At 54.4% G+C, this 18,669-nt stretch overlaps 4 protein-coding genes across 4 annotated transcripts; 1 reads left to right on the top strand and 3 right to left on the bottom strand.

Annotated features, from left to right (window-relative positions):
* Nucleotides 1-630: 630 nt before the first annotated feature.
* J7T55_013378 (cellulose-growth-specific protein) lies at nucleotides 631-1,510 on the bottom strand (the record flags this gene model as incomplete). Its single annotated transcript, XM_053141168.1, has 3 exons — nucleotides 631-944; nucleotides 1,018-1,375; nucleotides 1,445-1,510. The coding sequence occupies 3 exons, from the start codon at nucleotides 1,508-1,510 to the stop codon at nucleotides 631-633; spliced, it is 738 nt and encodes a 245-aa protein (XP_052995720.1).
* A 4,415-nt stretch (nucleotides 1,511-5,925) lies between these two features.
* J7T55_013377 (uncharacterized protein) lies at nucleotides 5,926-6,953 on the top strand (the record flags this gene model as incomplete). The annotated part of the gene is made up of 3 exons (XM_053141167.1): nucleotides 5,926-6,048; nucleotides 6,168-6,458; nucleotides 6,597-6,953. 3 exons carry the CDS (start codon nucleotides 5,926-5,928, stop codon nucleotides 6,951-6,953), a joined length of 771 nt encoding a protein of 256 aa, XP_052995719.1.
* A 355-nt stretch (nucleotides 6,954-7,308) lies between these two features.
* On the bottom strand, nucleotides 7,309-9,207 carry J7T55_013376 (kelch domain-containing protein; the record flags this gene model as incomplete). Its single annotated transcript, XM_053141166.1, has 1 exon — nucleotides 7,309-9,207. The coding sequence occupies one exon, from the start codon at nucleotides 9,205-9,207 to the stop codon at nucleotides 7,309-7,311; it is 1,899 nt and encodes a 632-aa protein (XP_052995718.1).
* A 1,492-nt stretch (nucleotides 9,208-10,699) lies between these two features.
* J7T55_013375 (mas3 protein) lies at nucleotides 10,700-11,560 on the bottom strand (the record flags this gene model as incomplete). The annotated part of the gene is made up of 1 exon (XM_053141165.1): nucleotides 10,700-11,560. One exon carries the CDS (start codon nucleotides 11,558-11,560, stop codon nucleotides 10,700-10,702), a length of 861 nt encoding a protein of 286 aa, XP_052995717.1.
* Between the last annotated feature and the right edge of the window lie 7,109 nt (nucleotides 11,561-18,669).

Genomic DNA, 18,669 nt, shown 5'->3' with positions numbered 1-18,669 from the left:
GACCGGGCGGGCTTGCAGATCTAGTCGCCAGACGGACAGTCCGATTTGCACGCGGCTTGCGTCCTCCTGCATGCAGCTTTGGGCCGAGCCGAACAGAGCACAGAAAAACCCTCACTCGCTCATTTAGTCACTCTCCATCCCCAGACAACCGAATTTCCATCTCCAGCGACCCAATGATGTCAGTCTGGCGAGACCCAGAAATGCCTCATGCTGGATTGGCTCGGAATCCAACGGCTTCCCTCCTCGCTCTTACTCCGGACATTATCCTTCTAGCTGCACTCCACTTCCTCCAGCTTACAATGTACCCGCCCTGCCGCCGTCAAGGCGATCGCACACCGACTTTGGGGAAAACGCACCCGAGTTTATCATGTCAAATGATGACCTACTCATCCACTACGTCTCTTATCTTCCTCTGTGATGCGGTTGACAAAGCCGAGTGGTATTCAACCTATGTACAATGGCTGTCTAGGAAGCATGTACACCAGAGGAAGAAATATGCCCATTGAGCCCCGACCAAACAGTATCAAGTCACACCCTGTCAAGACCCACGGACGACCTCCGAATGACACCCGGATAGCCTATTCCAGCCTCGTCTATTGAGCCCAACACGGCTTAATCTTTGTCTGCCACTTAGCAAGTTGCTACAGCCGGACCTGGAGCGGCATAGGGCTGGCCGTTGTTGTCTGGCTGTCCAGATGCACCGTAGATGTTGGTCTGAATACCGGCATCGCCTTGCCCGTAGAATGGGAATGAAACGGCTGGGGACAGTGTCTTCGAACCAGAACCACCAACATTGAGCTGAGCACATGAGGAATAAAATTGAGCACCGTTCCTGCTGTACGCGGAGTGGAGCGCAATAATCTCGAATCGCATGAGGTACTGGCCCGGTGCAAGGCAGGATGGCAGGTTGAAGTATGCCCATCCATTATTGGCGATGAGATTGTCTGCAAAACACTTGGTCAGCAACGGTCTGGCGACTCCTGGGCTGCCAGCCCACGAGAGGCCACAGGCACTCACCAACGCCCCATTTCTTCGAAGATGTATCGAATGTGTCCTGTCCGATCTTGAACCACTGGAGCCCCGTGTGGCTTGATGACGCCGCGTTATCAACCTTGGCCATGTAGGCCAGCACTGGGCCGTGATGGCTGCTCGCGATCGGGTTGTCTGGGTCGTTGGGGAACTGGGCGCCGCCGATGACGTGTTGGAACCATGCACCGATCTTGTCGCCCGGGTTGGCAGCAATGACTGCCGACGATGTGGTGCCGGCTGCGCCGCAGATCAAGGAGGTGCTGGTGACATCGGTCACGGGGTTGTTGGTTGAGGGCGCTCGCAGGCCCTCGAGCGAGCCTTTAGCGTTGCCGTTGACCGAGATTTTCTATTCGGTAATGTTAAGAGTGATCCGCGAATCTAAGTGTCACAAGTGTGAAGAAGATCGTGGGCTTACTTGGAAAATGCCGTGTGCCTCGACTGCAGCCGCAATGGCAGAGGTGATAAAAAGTGACAACTTCATGGTGGCTGTCGTTCGGAAGTAGAATCTGGTCGATGAGAAGGCAGCAACGCTTGATCTGCCCTTGGTTTAAATCACACTGACAGGTTGAGGGACGTCTTTTATAAACCATCGCCTCAAGTCTCATCGACATCTCGGGAGACCTGGCCTACGAACCGACATCAGCCTCAACTTTTAATCTCGACTACCACGCTATGCATCTGTCCCAGCAATCGTGTGTGGCTTAGGAATACCTACCGCCTACATGGTTGGTTCTGGCAGATCTCGGCACGGCAGAGGTAGATGAACTTGTTTGGTGATGATCAACTACTGCCCTGGCCTGTCACCAATCATGTTACACGCACAGTTCTCACATATCAGATGTCGAGGATGCCAAGCGCGAACCGTCGCTCATGTTGGTGTTTCACTCCCTTAATTCGTAGCGATATTGGGGCCGTCGTCCTCCGCTGGCCGAAAAGGGAAAGGAGGAAACCACGGTAATTTAGCCGCGGTACTGGTCCAACGGTCACGCGTGCGCGGTGCGCCTAGCGGAGTGCAGATTGAGATACACCTCAGGTGACAGAACCTTATATGCTTATATGATATTTATCTACGCTTCGACTGTCATGGCAAAGTGCCGGGGTCACACAGGGTGCATGAGTAGGACGGGACGCCTTCCGTAGTTCCCGTACGGTCACCTCACCAGCCGCCCGGGACAAGAAACGCATATTGCACCAGGATCTTGGTTGTGAGGACATGGCCCAAATAACACGAAATGGAGCCGTTCATTGGAATCCATGGTTCTTTGCCGCTGTTGCCGTTTCGATTTGAACATTCTAGAACATGGGTCTCGTCCGGCGCGACTGGGAATTTGCTCCTCTCCGTGCTTGAAACGTGGGCGTCTGAGACCAGTTCACGGACGGACGCTAGCAGACAGTTCATGAGCCTGCCATCGATATTGTGGCGGCTTATCTTTAATACTCTACTGCGAGTTTTCCTTGAAAGTCCAAAGTGTCGGTACTCAGTGGGCCAAAAATGCTGGGTCTGTGTAACCTTTCGGATGGAAGCGCAGGCAGTGGATTACGCCGCCCATCGTTTAATAATTCCGAATGCCCGGCTTACAACCATCGTCGCTCCAACATTGAGTCTCTAGAGTATTTATTGACTAAATATGACCCTGCAATCGAAGCATATAGCGGGACGAGATAATGGACCTCGTCAATATGGGCAGCATCCGGAAACGAACCGCAAAGGTAGATTTTGATGAGTCGTGGACGGTCGCCGCGCAGGTCACTCTCGCAAATTCCACGGACTCTTGGGAAGATACAAATGGGCGTCCTCTATTGGTCACACGGGTTTCTCTGCCCATTAAGACACCCCCTCCACGGGCGATGTCGACTTCCGCTGGCGAGGATGGCGCTCTTCCTGTCGAAGAATTGAGAATTCTCAGGTAAATATTCAATGTGATGAAGTACTACATTAAAATCTATCAGATTCCATCGGTCCTATGAAGTATTGTACCGAATGGTTCTTCTCAAATTGACAACAAGACATGCACAAATGGTGAGTTTCGACCCTTGATCAGTCAAACAGAGACCGCTTTGAATGAGGAATCGCTTTTCTAAACCACGGCTTTTGTTCTGGATACCAGGGATCCCAGAAGTCACAGCCTGGTCCCACGTCTACCTTTGGGGAACTTAGAGCCTTGTGTTCCCCAACATATGAGCTGTGGAACCAAGAAGCACTGATTTCAGATCTAATCCTCCCACTGCCAGTAGATAAAGATGGCTGGTCCTCTCTCTGGCGGCCAGAGCCTTTCCGCTGGATGTAGCGGTCTATCCACTATGGAAGGGGACGGTACATTTCCCTTTGACCATCCCCGCGAAATCTCCGTAGCAACCACCCCTTTTAAAACTCATCGTCTCTCCATATGTTTGGTACCCGGCCGGCAATATCTTCCCATAGATAATGGTACCAGAAGTACTCTGCTGCATTGCACGGTCGTGAATCGAGCTCACGTGGCGGCACATGCGGTATGCCCGCGTTGTTTGAGTCGATTAGTACAAAGCGCGGTAGGATGAGACTGCATCGTCTTTCTGGTTGTGTTGTAGGATCTTCGTTTTGGACGAGCATGATATTACGTCCCGCAAGATCGTTTTGTGCGACTCCAGTCCTCAGCTATCTGCCGTAACCATCCATAGCCCTCGCGAGTACCTCAAGACGGCATTCTTCTGGGCGGGAGAACGGAATGTTTTGAATGCGAGATCCGTGGATACTTGCCCATCCAGGCGTTCGACCAGAATTAGACGGATGGGTCTCTCTGTGGATCACTCACGATTGGAAGAGTGAACATCCATGATTCATAATATTCGGGTGCAAAATAGCCAATCTGGCAAGTTTGCTTCGGTCGTCCATAAGCCCAGGTCTCAACCTCGTAATATTCATCGGCTTCACGAATACAGTCTCGTGGGTAAATGCCGTTACTGGACTCGAAATTGTAGTACAGGGGTCGTAAATCTTTGCAACTACCACAAATGGATCTCCCCCGTGTAGAGCGACTTTGCAGGCGGCGACGGCTTGCGCACCTCGAGCGGCCCAATAGCGGTAGACGTGGTTATGAGCAACTGGGCCGTCTCAGCCGGCGAGGAACGGGCTTGAATCCCATCTACAGATGGATTGAGAACAACCGCCTCACTATGGGTCACCGTGCGAAGGTATTCCTCAGAGATTGGGTCGCTCGTGATATGGGTAGCCTTCAAGTTCCTCGACGGTGGCGGACTCGGGAGGTGGTTCGTGTTTGACAATCTCAACGGAGAGACCGGGAAGGTAGGGGACTGTTGGCTTGTCCCGGTCTTCGGGAGGATACCATAAGTTGGAATTTCCAAAGTGAGAGAGCTCGGCTTGTGGTATTTCTTTTGCTGTTTCTTTTGCTGTTTCTTGTGGGTTATGCGGCGCAGACTCCGTATTTGTGTCTTTGGGTCACTTTGTCATATATTCTGGAGCTGACAATATCATTGAGGTGTCCAGTGATATTATTCTTGAGCGCAATAAGAGCTTTCTGGTGAGATGAGATGTGTAAGTTTATGAAAAGGCCGAGAATTGTCGTGGAGCTCTAGGATATAAGTTGCGAAACACTCATCTCAAGCACATACGGCCACAGATACAGGAAAATACGGGATCCCGTCCGCTCTCCCATAGTCAAGCCTGTAATCGCTGGATTAGTAGTTGGGTCGGTGACGACCAGCGAATACCCGGTGCTGTATGTTTTTGCCCCTTTTTGTGGTACCCACTCCAGTGGAGCCCATGTTCACTGGCTTTGTAGTCGAGGAGTTTTTGGCCCCCCTCGGTGGTGGCGGGCCGCGCCAAGGCCGGCCCCGACGGTAGACAGCTTTGCAGGCGGCTCTGTATGTGAACCTTCAGCGCCTATCACAAGCAGTCTACTCTATGAAGCTTTCTGATGTGCTTGCTTCAGTCAACATAGATCCATGCAGCGGCAAATAGCTGTTGTTTTCGAAGGATGCAAGTAAGGGAGCGTGCCCTTTTACCTTGATATGTTTTTGTGTCATCATTGCTGGCGTGCCAGGTTGCACTCACTCTAGTGCTCACTTGATGCACATACTCCGGCCAGTGAATAGTCTTGATGGGGTAATAATGATAAATTTCAGATTCGGAATGATTGGCTGGGGAAAAGGGAGCCATGGCCGATTTCAAGCGCCTGAAAGCGTTGCGATGGAGAATTGCACTTGAGTAGAAGAGTAACTTTTGCAACCGAGACTGGGCTTTTTGAGGATGGAACTGCGGTTTGACCAATGGTCCTTGACCCAGATATTTCATCCAATACATGTATGTACTGTCCCCTAAGTCCTTTTTCTGTTCTGCTGACTCACGGAAGTCTACAGGCCTACCTCTGCTTCTCTCGGCAATGTCCAATGTTTCAGTCCTAAAATTCTCGAGAACGAGACAGGATCGCGGAGCAGGCGAAGCAACTGCACCCTATCTGGCAATAGATCCAGGAATTCGTGGTCGCACGACATCAATATCATAAGATGTGCGAGTACAGGATGCTTTTTGGTGGGATTCTGCGCAAAAATGTTCTTCTTCCTCCTAGGATCTACAACAAGACAACCAATGGCTGTTCCGTCGGATGGAATCTAGTGAGCCGTCAAGAGGCCGCATGATAGAATCCGTGGGCACTGTTCAGTTCGACGGTTTGTGATGTGTTACTGCTGATTGGGTTGCACGACGTTTGGGTGCCTGGGTACCTAGCCATAAAAGTGGGTTTGACTTATGACCAATCACAGCAGCAACAACCAGGCTGAGCAAACATGATTAGGTAATCCAGTTTGAGCCGTCGGGAAGCTCCAAATGTTTGACGGCATCACTTTCAGGGCGGCGACATCTCCATCAACCCTCAGCCATTGACCTCTACATAGCTCACCATGGCAAGCAAGATCGCCCCCATAGTATTCAGAACCGCCGCCCGCTCTGCACGGAGGGCGGCAAGGCCACAGATCCGCGCATTCTCCGTCACAACCTCAAGACCGAGCGACACGCTCATGGTCGTACGTGCCCCTCGACCCCGTTCGTCCCCGATCATCACCACCCTCCTCGACACATGAGCCTTGAGGGTTGCCAGAGACAGATCGTGAAGAAGAGCTGACAAAATCTCACCTCCAAACAGCACCGAAACACGCCCGACAACAACCCCAACATCCCTTTCAAATTCTCCGCCAAAAATGAAGCCGTCATCGCCGAGATCCTCAAGCGGTACCCACCACAATACAAGAAGGCCGCTGTCATGCCGCTTCTGGACCTGGGCCAGCGCCAGCACGGCTTCACCAGCATCAGCGTCATGAACGAAGTCGCCCGGATCCTCGACATGCCGCCCATGCGAGTCTACGAGGTCGCCTCCTTCTACACAATGTACAACCGGACACCGGTTGGCAAGTTCTTCGTCCAGGCCTGCACTACGGTGAGTTCGCTGGCATCATGTATATCATTGAAGACAAGCTAGGAAATAGAAGAAAGGGGCACCAATTCGTCAGACGTGCATAAGAACACCGCAGGAAGTACGAGAACACCAGAGCTGACGGAAATTGAACACGCATAGACACCCTGCCAGCTTGGCGGCTGCGGCTCCGACTCGATCGTCAAGACGATCGAGGAGAGCCTGGGCATCAAGGCGGGCCAGACAACCGAGGACGGGCTCTTCACCTTCATCGAGGTCGAATGCCTCGGCGCGTGTGTCAATGCGCCCATGGTGCAGATCAACGACGACTACTACGAGGACCTGACGCCCGAGACCACAAAGAGCCTGCTGACCGCATTGAGGGAGAGCGCTGGCGACGTGAGCAAGATTCCAAAGCCGGGCCCCATGAGCGGCCGCCAGACATGCGAGAACAGCAAAGGCCAGACATCGCTGCTGAGCGAGCCATACGGAGCAGAGGTCACGAGGCCGGATCTGTGAGCGGATCGGTGCAGGTGCGTTGGTCTCTTGGTTTCTGACTTCCCGAGAGATGGTCAAGCCGTCGACTCAGCGTCGCCGAACCGAGAGCAGAAGAGGATTAGACAGACGGTGGGTAGACGGTTTGTGGACGAGGCGAGGGAAAAGGGACAGAGAGAACAGAGTCAAGCCGGATGTACATATGAATTTGTATTGCGCGTCATATCAAGACCTTGTGAGACAATCTTGGTCGAAGCTTATGCTACCTTTCTCGAGACATGTGATCCCAGCCACCCTCGGCCGTTAATGCAAGAACGCCAACCCCAGTTATGAGATAAATAAATCGTAAAAAGCTCGAACTCGTCAAAACCCGAGCCGCTCAAGGTTCCCTCTTCTCTGCACCAAGCCTCAGAATCCAGCCGTCTCCCAACCTCTTATTCGCACCGTCCAAACCACCCCAGATAACAATGCCTCTCTCCTCAAGCTCGCCCATGTGAGCTGTGGCGAACCAGCCCCTTGGTCCGGGGCCCTGAGCTGCGGCATCGTCCTCGTCGTCGTATGCCTCGGTTTCGACGCGGAACCACTTGCCCTCGACAGGCCTCTCCTGGCCCTTGCTGCCGCTCCTGCCCCTGTTGAATATGCCCATGACGGACGACGCGGCGGTGGCCTTGGGGAGCTCGTACGCCCAGATATCATCCCAGAACTTGCCCGCCGCCTCGTGGCCGGCATCGCTCGGGTCTCGCTCGCCGAGCATCAGAATCAGGTACTCCCTGCCGCCGGCCCCGCCGATCGTCACGGTCTGCATGCCGGCGACGCTGCGGTTGCCGGGCCAGCGCGGGTCGGCCTCAGCCTTGAGAGGCACAGCCGCCTCGTCCTCGCCGGCGGCCTCGGCCTCGGCGGCCGCCACCAGGGGCGCGGCGGGGCTGTCCGCGAGCTCCGGGAAGACGCTCTTCCACTGGCCCCTGGCGCTGAGCACGACGTCGGCCTCGCTGCTGACGTTCTCGAACGAGTCCACGCCGAGCTCGAGGTAGTCGAGCTGGCCGCCCTCCTCGCCCTCGCCGTTGAAGCCGCCGAACCTCCACAGCCGGCTGCCCGCGACGCCGAGGCTCGTCCCGCCGCGCGGCTTCCCCGGCGCAGAGGGCAGCTCCTGCCACACCCGCGAGCGCACGTCGAAGGCCCAGGTGTCGTTGGCCCTGCCCTCGACAAAGCACCCGCCGTGCACGATCAGCGTCCCGTACCCGTCGTCGTCCTCGTCACGGCTGTTGTTCGCGACGTTGCCGACAATTGGCCTCTGTGGGGTGCCCACGACGTTGGAGTCGCCTTGTGCCCACTCGGCCCACGTGGCGGTCTTCGTGTCCCGCGTGTTGAAGTCCCGCGGCTGGTCGATGCCCACGGCCGAGTGATAGCTTCTTGCCGCGGGGTAGTGGTGCCTCTTGTCGGCGAAGGCAGGGGATATGGGCCCCGCGGCGGGGAGGAGGGGGTCGAGGTAGCTCCACAGGTGCGTCTTGGTGTCAAACACCCAGACGCGGCCGTGCTCCTCCAATGGCGCCATCTCAGGCCCGCCACGCCCGCCGAACAGGAAAATGCGGTTCCCGATGACGGCTGTGGCATGTCCCACGCGCGGGGAGGGCACGTCGCCCAGGGTCGAGCGGTCGAAGTCCGCGTGGGCCGGTTCCTTGCCCTTAGAGCTACTAGGGTCTGGGCCGTCGTTGATGTTCTCGGAGCCTGTCACGACATCCGCTTTCTCCTCGGCTGGGGTGCTGAGTGGCACTTCGGACAGGTCCTTTTCTTTGCTCGTGTCGTCGTTGCCGTCCTCGCTTGGGGCAATGACAGTTGGAACTTGCGGGATTTCGGACTTGGGCACGGCCTTGGCCTTGACGGCGTAGTAGTCGGCGCCTGCGCTGCTAAAGGGTAGGGTAATAACGTGCATGTCGTTGTCGACAGGCTCGCGGGGTCGTATCTCGCCGCCGAAGATGTAGGCGCTGCCGGCGATGACATTGATCGAGTGGGAGGATCGCGGCATGGGAGGGACATCGATTCGCTCCCAAGTGGCCTTCTGGGTAGGCAATCCCGTGTGGGCAGCCCCCGTGGCGAAGGCTGGCATCTTGGGGAGTCTGGAAGAGAGGTCGGACAAGTTGGGAAAGTTGGCTGGCATGCTGGGCATGTTGGGCATGCTCGGCAGATTTGGCAGGTTTGGCCTGGGAATATTGCCCACTTGGCCCTGAGCCTGGGACATGAGGTCGGTGGTCCGACGTTTGAGAGATCCGAATGTCTCCATGATTGGTGATTGTGTTGTTGCGTTGGTGGTTTAAGGAAGAAAGAGGAGGTGTTGTGAGAGGAGAGGGGGGAGTTCTCGTAGAGATGTAAGATAGGTGATGATGGATGGAGCTCTCTCTATTATATCCTGGTGGCTGAGCCCGTTTGCGTGTCTGTCGCAGTGGAGGAGCTGGAGTAATGAGCAGGGAGCTTCGCTGTGACGTAGGTACGATCCGTGTAATGGCGGATCTGCGCTCGCTTCGGCCGCGAGGACACTCGGCTGATCTGCAGATAGACAGCTTGTAATCAAGGCAGGCACTTCGGCGCTTCACAAACAAATTCTTGATGGGAGAGACAGTAATAATCTCTTGTGCAGAGTACTGCAATTGACCTGCAAACTTGTCGTAGACACACGAGGAACATGTGTTATACCTAGTAGTAGTCTACTAAGATGGTTCCCGAGCTGAGGGGTTCAGCCCCAGCAACCGGGTACGGTGAATTGGTGGACCCTGACTCGAATGCTGCTCGTCTGTTAAACTGCAGGTTGCTCCAGGGGCAACTTGTGTCTTCCCTTCTAACCTCCACTCCGGAAGGGTTCGGGTTTTCCATAATTTCGACAGGCCACCCTCCCCCCAACTGCACGACCCAAGGGCACAATGCCTAGGATACAGTTTCTTCGTATTACAGATCCCCACATGTGTGGCTCAGTTTCTATTTTCTGCTACGGGAACTGCATTCAACCCCATTCTACTGTAGACACGAACGGAGTGCCATGATCGTGTAAACTTAAATGTTGGAAATACCGCATACATCCGATGCCTCCTGCAACATACAACTGGCAACACAATACGTGGTACATCACATATTGGATACTCTGACATTCAAAATGCTTTGTCTTGGCCGTAAGCCTTGAGCTTCAACAACATTGGTCAGACTCGACGTGGCAGTACGACTATATTAGCCCGCAGACACATACAGTAAAATATGCGCAATTCGAACCCTCTCGGACTCATTTTGTACTTCCATTAAGCAACACCATTCCAACATAGATACACACACACACAATTATGTACATGTCAAAATAGCCTTTGCTGAATTGATGCCAAAGGTTAAGGCTTGTTCCGCCGAAGCGCCACGGCCCAGCTGTAGCTTCAGGGGATGGTAATTTTTGCGCAGGGCAGTTGTTAAGCCGAAGCGCATTCTGTTCACTCTTACTGACAATTTTAAGTGCAGCTTAGTTCAACGCCAGCGAGTTCACGATCACAGAGAGTGCGCCATAAAGTTTTTTAAGGAATGTCATCAATTTACAGCTTCTATCTATGTACAGCCCCCCATATTATCGTTTCTCAGCTTCCAGCCGACGCCTAAAGAATGTGGTATAATAATGCAAAACGAAACGAAAAAACCAATCGAGGGGAGCCGATCCAGATCAGCTACTGAGCCCCTGTTTTTGACCAACCCCTCCAATCCAGAATGACCAGGGTATCGTATTGTGGCGCACTGCGTGCACTGATTTACTCCTCGGTCTTGAGGGCACGGGCGAACCTGCGCTTGGCGAGGTTGTACTCGATAGCCCTCTTCTTGGCAGCGGCGCTCTGGGTGAATGCGACGGATCCACCGAAGGGGCCGGCAAGAGCCGAGTTCTGCATGCGGGCAATGCAGACGTTGTTGGCACCGCCAACGGAGCCGGAGCAGGTCATGCCAGCGGGCATCTGCACGGCGATGGGGAAGTCCATGGTGGCAGCACCGGACAGACCACCGATGCCAATGCCGGGAACGTCCTGGGTCATCTGGGCGTCCTTGAAGGCAGTGGGGTCAGTGCCGCCGGAGGTGGCGTCAATGGCGGCGGTCAGGGGACCAGCACCGTCCTGGTTGACCTGGTGGAAGGTCATCTGCAGGGTGCCGTCGTCCTGGGTGGTGGGCAGACCGGCGGAGGCAGCCATACCGGTGGCGGCCTTGACGGCGGTCTCCTGGGTACCCTTGGGGGTCTTGGTACCGCCGTTGGCAGCACGGGGCAGGTTGGCGCGGCGGGCGAGGGCGGCCTCGTGGATCTCACGGGCGGCGACGACGGCGGAGGTGTTGGCGGAGGCGCCGTCCATGAAGAGGCTCACCATCTGGGAGGCATCGACGGGGCCACCTCCGTTGGTGCGGCCCAGAGCGGTAGCCTTGGAGGTGCCGAGCTCGTTCTTGCGGATGATGGAGGTGTCGGCCTCAGAGCCACACTTGGGCGAGGCGCAGTCACGAGGAGTGCCATCAGCGACCGAGAGACCGGGCAGGGTCACACCGTTGGCACCCTGGACAGCGGAGACGACACCGTGGGCGAAGACGTTGGTGGCAGCGTAGGCCGCAATGAGGATGGCGCTTGAGTACTGCATTTTGACTGATTTGAAGCCTGGAGGAGAAGCTGGTGAATAAATGAGCTGTAAATAGGGCGAAGAGATCGTTGAAGTGAAGACTGTAAGACTAGGAGCTCCGGGCTCTTGGGGCAAAGAAAGGCTGATGAGACTGATTAGACGACTGATGAAGCTGCTGATGATGATGAGAGAAAAGAAATGGAGATGGAGGAGGAAGTGGCCCGTGAATCTTATAGAGAATTCGGATGCCAGGCGGCTTGGTACAGCTTGGCCTGCATCTTGGCGATGCTTGACAGTCTTGGTCCTCTGGGCGCCAAGTTGCCAGGCAAAGAGTTCGGACTCGGCGTGCTCTGGATTCTCAGAGATCAGGTGAAGCAATGATCCGACGATGGAGTTGAGGCAGTGTGGCTGCTAGGCTGGACGCAGAGCCGGGAGCTGCCAGCCCGCTCATGCTTGCTGGTGACGGGAGTGGCTGTAGATCCTCGACGGGAGGGAACAGACTCAGTTGCGATTGGCTGTGTGTCGAGGAACAGGATGTGTAATGCGTGAATCTCCCGGGAACACAACGGCAGGACCAGAAATCTGCCAGGATCTGCCAGGATCTTGCGTTGCTGGGGGTCCTGAAGGGGGTGCGGGCGTGGAGGAGGAGGGCAAGATCGGCACCCGGCTGCAGGGGCGGCTGGTCGTCATGCAAGGCAGATTTGGTTGCGATCGAGGTCAGTACAGGGGGAAGGGCACGAGGAGGCACGAGGAGACACTGCTCCTCGGTGACTGTGCCCAGGGTCGAGGGCAATCATGTTTGGAAGCCATCCCTAAAACGGGGCAAAGGGGGTCAAGGAGCGCTTGCGATTTGCCGACCAGGTGAAACGAGGTCTGTTTAAGCATTTGAGCCGCACTGGGATTTGCTCCACAGAGACACAGGGGCACGCCTCTAGAAGGGCAAGGGAAGGCCCGGGACCAGTGGGGCTGAGCCGGTTCTTTTCCTCCTCGTCGTGCTCCTGGTCCCCCTACAGAGTACCGCTGCTGCTCCTGTTGTGCCCTCCCTGCCCCCAGCCAGTGCCTGAGTCCACGAACAGGCAAGCCTAACCTAACTCGTGCTCGCCCTAGATCTGCCAGGGGTTGGGCAGATCATGTCAAACACGGCCGGTCACGTCTCCTGCAACATGGCGTCCACGCCTGGACACTACGACGACTAGCTACCGCCTCCTCTCATGCAAGCGCAGTGCCCACCTACCGAACAGTTCGCGACTAACTCACTTCCTGGCCATGGGCCACAAACCATGATTCATCCCTCGACACCTCATGACAGATCCTGTGATGGTACATGTAAAGCAAATCTAGAGACGCGGGGGACGCACTGCATGATAGCATGCAGAATGACAAATTAAGCATACGGCAAGCTGCAGCGCAGACGATAAGCGTTGCTGCCGTCGATGTCCGGAAACTAATCCCATCGTATTTCGTCACAAGCAAACCCAAGAGACGCGTCTGCAGATGTGATTTTGCACAGCCCACAGCCGGGGGAGTATTGTGCTGCATACCCAGGCCACGTGCCAGGGTGCCTCACTGAGTCTCAGAACACTGTTACCTGAGTGGCCTGCAAAATTTGTGTTTGCCGCCAAGGGAAACGTTTGAATACCCATCGGCCAGTCTCATCGTACTCGCAATTGGAAACCAGGGAGCTCCTGTTTCCTTGTTCGTCCGGCTTGGCATACCAGTGCACGCTGTGTGCTGCGTTGCGTCCCAACTTGCAAGAATGCACGCGAGTCCAAGAACGTCAAAGGCACCCAAGACCGATCAAGCTTCTTCCAAGGCCTGTCGAGTGCTTGGCCACTGCTGATCGCGCCCGCACACTGCACCAACCACTAATCTCTTCATCCCGACTTCTCTCTCGTCTCAGCAAACACTATGGATGGCATTCCTCCGTGCCACCGGGGAAAATGTAACGCGGGTGGGCTCGACGCCGTCCCGTGCGTTGTTTCCACGTCGTCCAGTCTGCACAGCATCTCAACGCCTGGGTTTCGAGTCTCTTCTTTGTCATCGTCTCAACCTGAGGCTCAAGATCCAAGAGACCCAGTGCAAGGTTCACTTAATCTGGTAATTTCCCCCCTGCTGAATGGCTGAGTCGTCTGGACTAGTCTGAGGAATTGATTCAGGATGGAGACGCTGATTCGTGGACCACAGCTGCCCCTATCTTCGACTCTCGGGTCCCTCGGTGTTTCGATCTGTCTAAAACCAAACAGACCTCACCGAACATGTTTGAGGAGCGACTTGCGGCCTCGAGGCAGAATACTGCCTGTGCCCCCTGGCGCTGGCGCTGGAGTCATACTCATCTTCCCCGTGTTCGGGACGGCGTCATGCGTTGTGCGTGATTGGTTTCCGCCTGGGTAGTCTAGAGGCAGGCATCACCAAGCGGCCCGCGGCTATCAGTCGGAGCGCCTACGTTCACTTCAGGGGCTTCAAACATAATCGCAGCTTTGTCTGATTTAGGAAGCGGCAACTTAGAGCAGGCCACTCTCCCGCGACCTATCGCTCGTCCCAGTTTGACGTCTGATAGTGACGAAGACGTTGGATTCGACGTGGGACCAGAATTGCCCGGCAAAAATTCTCAATCCTATTGTCTTTTTCGCATCTTTTCGGTCTCTCGATTGTCCATGTCTAAACATAGTCGTCGGCAGAGCTTCGCCATACCTTCGATTCGCAATCACGCAAGTGGACGCCTTTGTGGGCTCTAAGTTGTTGGACTTCTCAGGCTCATCGCCTATCCAGCGTAAAATGACATTGAACACTGAATATTCACGACATGTGAGAAGCTATACATCATTCTGACCCTTTTCTCTTCCATCACGCGATCGAGTCTCATTTCAGGTAGATCATTCACTAATTCGCGTGTTGTTGAAGTTGTGACTAGTTCCCACGATACTTGAACAGAACTTAGTTATCACTTCCACTCATAGTGGCGCCGCACGAAATTCAAGCACGGCATTCTGTCTCTAAATATCGAACAGTCAACATCGAGTCCTCTCAGCCTTTTGCGTCAATTGAGGTCCGGAGTTTGATGAAATTGCGCTAATACAGTACGGCACTATTTAGGGGAACCTTATTATCCATTGCCTCAACAGTCACATACAATTCAAGACTCATATAGAGGCCGCCTATTCGATGCGGATATTTGGGGGTGAGTCGTCGACGGCCTTCATAAGGCAGCAATAAGCCTGTCAAAGTACGTAAGGAGCGACAGCCTCCCCGAGAATGTTTAACAATCGTAGATTAGGAGCTATGAAAGACTAGGAAGACGTGCGTAAGTTGAAATGAACCAGCAAAACATGAGACAGTCGACCAAAGAAATAGATAGCATGAAATCATCAAATCGTCAAGAGCCCCCAGTCCTGCGAGATCCTCTACGGCGCCACCTGGGCACTCGAACAAGGTGCTTCACTACAGGATTCCCGGCTGCGTGCATGTGCGTTGTAACCACATCACTTCCGTTGCAATCGCCTACGGGTGGGCGAGGCGTCTGAGGCGTCCGAGATATAGACCGGCACGCTGGCCCTCCTGCTCGTCACCGCCTTGGACCGGCCCGCCGCCAGCTTCTTCTCGAACTGGTATCCATCCTGCACCGTCTTGGGGTAGAGGGAAGCGAGCTTCTCGGGATGCTTCCTGGCGACGTGGGGCTTGACGTTATCGGGTCGGTTCCGGAAGGGCTGGCTACAGATCGGACAGTGGTAGTCCTGACTCTCGTGGTTGCGCTTGATGTGCTTCTGCACCGCCTGCTTCATCCGCTGCACCGACCGCTTGGCACTCATGTTGTCTGGCTTCCAATTGCACATGTTGCACTTGAGTTGTCTTAAGCCGTCGCCTGTGGGTGATACGGGCGACTCGCTCGTTTGGGACGAATCTTCCATGGTCGTGTCGCTGGGTATTGGTGAGGACGGGGCGCTCGCGGGACCGGCGCTGCCGGTCACTTCCAAGACGATGTTGCTGTTGTAAAGGTTGTCGACTGAGGTTGTGAGGCTTGGTTCGGGCATGAACTGGGAGAACTCTCCTCGTTGACTATACGAAGCTTGGAAGTCCTTCGCAATCTCGCCCTGAACTCCCTCACCGACGATGCCGTAACCATCGCCGATAATACCTTGCCCTATGAAGGAAGGCTCCATGCCCTCCATACTTGTTGTTTGCATCAAATCGTCTCTAGGTAGCTCTGGATATGATGGACCGCATGTTAGAGCTGCAAGTGGATCAAAGTTGTAATGTGATTGCATGGTGTTGCCACATGGAGACATGTTCGAGCCATCGAAGCTTGATGTTGGGGTGCAAGAGACGGCCGAGGAGGACCCGGTATATTGGGTTGACAATGAAGAGCCCAATGAGGATCCATACGAGGGTAAAGTGTTGCGGAAACCGCTCCAAAACGAGACTGGACTTATTGCACTTAGACACGGGTCGTTCGAACAGGGCCTGAACGTCGACACCGGAGAGACTTGGGTGTCTATCGGATAAATGGGAATGTGCCTGTTGTTCTCCTTGGAGTTGAAGACAGTGAAAGGCTGGTTGTCCATCTCAAATGGGCCAGTTTCTGGTGGGATGGGTGATGGTTGTTCTCTTTCCGAAGCCAGCGAGGATCTACTGGTAGAAGGGCGATCTGGGGAATTAGAGTTGCCCAAGATATTATCCAAACTTTTCCTGATCTTCACCAAGGTCTTTTCCTTTTTTGCGTAACCAATGTAAGGCAATTGGATGTCTGTCTGACGACAGTCGGGGCATCTGTATTGTCGCGTGTCGGGCTTGACATGCTGGCACATCTCGAGGTGCTCAATCACGTCGAGGAAGGTGCTTTGCTCTTGCGGGCAATTCGGGATAGGGCAGGCCCAAGTTTTTGCCTGGTGTTTTTGCTTATCAAGGCGGATGTACCATTGCAGCAGATTGAACTGAACACATGTTCTCGACGAAGGCTCGAATGTACGCTCATTGAACCTGTCTATACGTTAGTCGTCACTCAGAACCAGGATCAACGAACTTACCCGCATTGCACACCATGTTTTCCATGTCTCTCAGCTACTTGCTGCCATGCTGACTGCTGCGCCAAAGCGTCATTTGGGTTCTCAAGTCCCTGACATTGATAAGCCATGTTTCGGGGCGAGTCGATCGATGAATTCTCCGGCAACGAGGCTGTGGGATTAGATGGACTGCGAGGCTCTCCCCAAGGTTTCTCAGGTGTGCAAGATATCGATAAATGTGTGTATTATTATATTCAAGTGGCAAAAGCCGTCGTTTATAAATAAACCTGGCCGTGCTCCTTTCATTGCCAAAGACCTTCGACCTTGTCGGATGCACTGAGATGTGAATTCCTTGCCCTTCAGGATACCTCGAAGGTCCTTCTGGCTTGCGGTGTCGTATTCCTCCGCTCATCCATGTAATCTGTGCAGTCGCCATAGGCCTGGGCAGTGCTTGTTGCCTTAGGAAGCCTTGCGAATGACCTCGCCCTGCATGAAAGGGTCGACTCGTTGAGTAAATGACACCCAGTAATTCGTTCACGAGAATCCGAATGGCCCGGAACGATAAAGGGAATCAGAAGAATCAAGGAAGACGCAGGGTCGAGACAATAATGTAGAAAAAAGGCATAAGGGAATCGACAATAGGAGGGTATCGTGGACGTGGTTCGCCATGGGTCGCGAAGGGGTGCGAGTTCGGATCAATGGGGACGTAAAGGCTGTCACCCTAGGATTGGATAGATCGTTAGCATCATATGACACCAAGGAGACCAAAGCCCTTCAAAAGGGTGCGTTTGTTCCTTCAAGTCGGTAAGGGCCTTCGAGGGACCAAGGAGGGCACGCCAATGTGCTCGGCTGATAACCTCAGGGCCGCGATCACCGAGCGCTTTGTCGTATTTCCAATGGTTCAATTTGTTGCCTCGATATCTCGGTCAAGCACCCGAGAAACCAGAGCCTCATCGGTGGGGATACCATGCTGGCAGTGCATCTTTCTGGCTGGCTTCAGACAAGTTTTGGTGGCTGTTACCAAGCGGGAAGCAGGCTTTGAGGCAGGCTCGCAAGGCGCAGGAATCAATAGTTTGAATGTCCATTTTGCGAGAGAAAGCAGCTTCCCCGGGAAGTTCGAGTATCCGCGAGGATGGACACGTCGTTGTTATAATATGCCCGGAATCGGCCCCCAGCAGCAGCCCACATCCTCGATTGCCCCAAGAGATGGAATTAGAAGACGCACGATGGGATTCCTGTGCTATATCAAGAAAGCTGAATATGAGCAGTCAGCAACGCCCCCAAACGGCCTCCACGGGCGATGTCACCGCCCCGACCATCGTGAATGCCGGCGCCCAGCACACCACACAGGATTCCGCAGCGCCCAGGTAAGCCATCGCTCGATAAGAGCGAAGCCCCTCAGAGGCACGCCCATTTTGGGCATAGTAGCTGCACCTTGACGAGAAAAGCACTCACCGGGCGATTATGAATCAGTCCTGACGAGCGTGTCTTTGCCGATCCAGTGCATACATAAAGCGGGGGGTCAACGGCGTTATTGGTGGTGTTCAGAAACCCACATGCAGTGGCTCGAATTCATGCAGAAGACTGGATTTGGGGGCTGCGACTTGCAATCGCCCGGGAAACTTGCGCACTCATACGGAACAGACTGTCCCAGCTCCTCATAGCCACTGTCTCAGTGCGTCAGTAAGATCTGCAGAAACGAGGAAATAGACACTCACAGACGCCCGAGTTGTCGCAACATCAATGGATCCTCCACTTGCGACTGACAGAAGATTTTTGCCGCGGCCATTTGATGTCTGGTATCTATCAGGTTGCCAAAAGCAAGCGGATTGGCGAGGACTGGATACCGGATCAGGTGCGTATCTGCTTCTGCCACAGTCTGATTTGGAGAAATGTGAGAAGACAGCATAGCCTTGTCCAGAAAACCAGAGCTCTCGTCAGGTTTAAAGGACTTTCTCGAGTACTCTTTATACATCCATCAGCTTCAAAGTCCTAGAATCTCATCAGGTGCTTTGAACAATGGTGCGGCCATGGGAAGCCCAACAACGAAAGGAGCCATACCATCGGCTCATGTGATGGACGCCAGTGGGGGTGTCCAGCAAGGAAAACTCAGATTTTCGATTCTGAAGCCGC

Source organism: Diaporthe amygdali (assembly GCF_026229845.1).
Source record: "Diaporthe amygdali strain CAA958 chromosome Unknown NODE_8_length_1307975_cov_65_857355, whole genome shotgun sequence".
NCBI lineage: Eukaryota > Fungi > Ascomycota > Sordariomycetes > Diaporthales > Diaporthaceae > Diaporthe > Diaporthe amygdali.
This window is presented reverse-complemented; position numbering and strand designations above follow the sequence as displayed.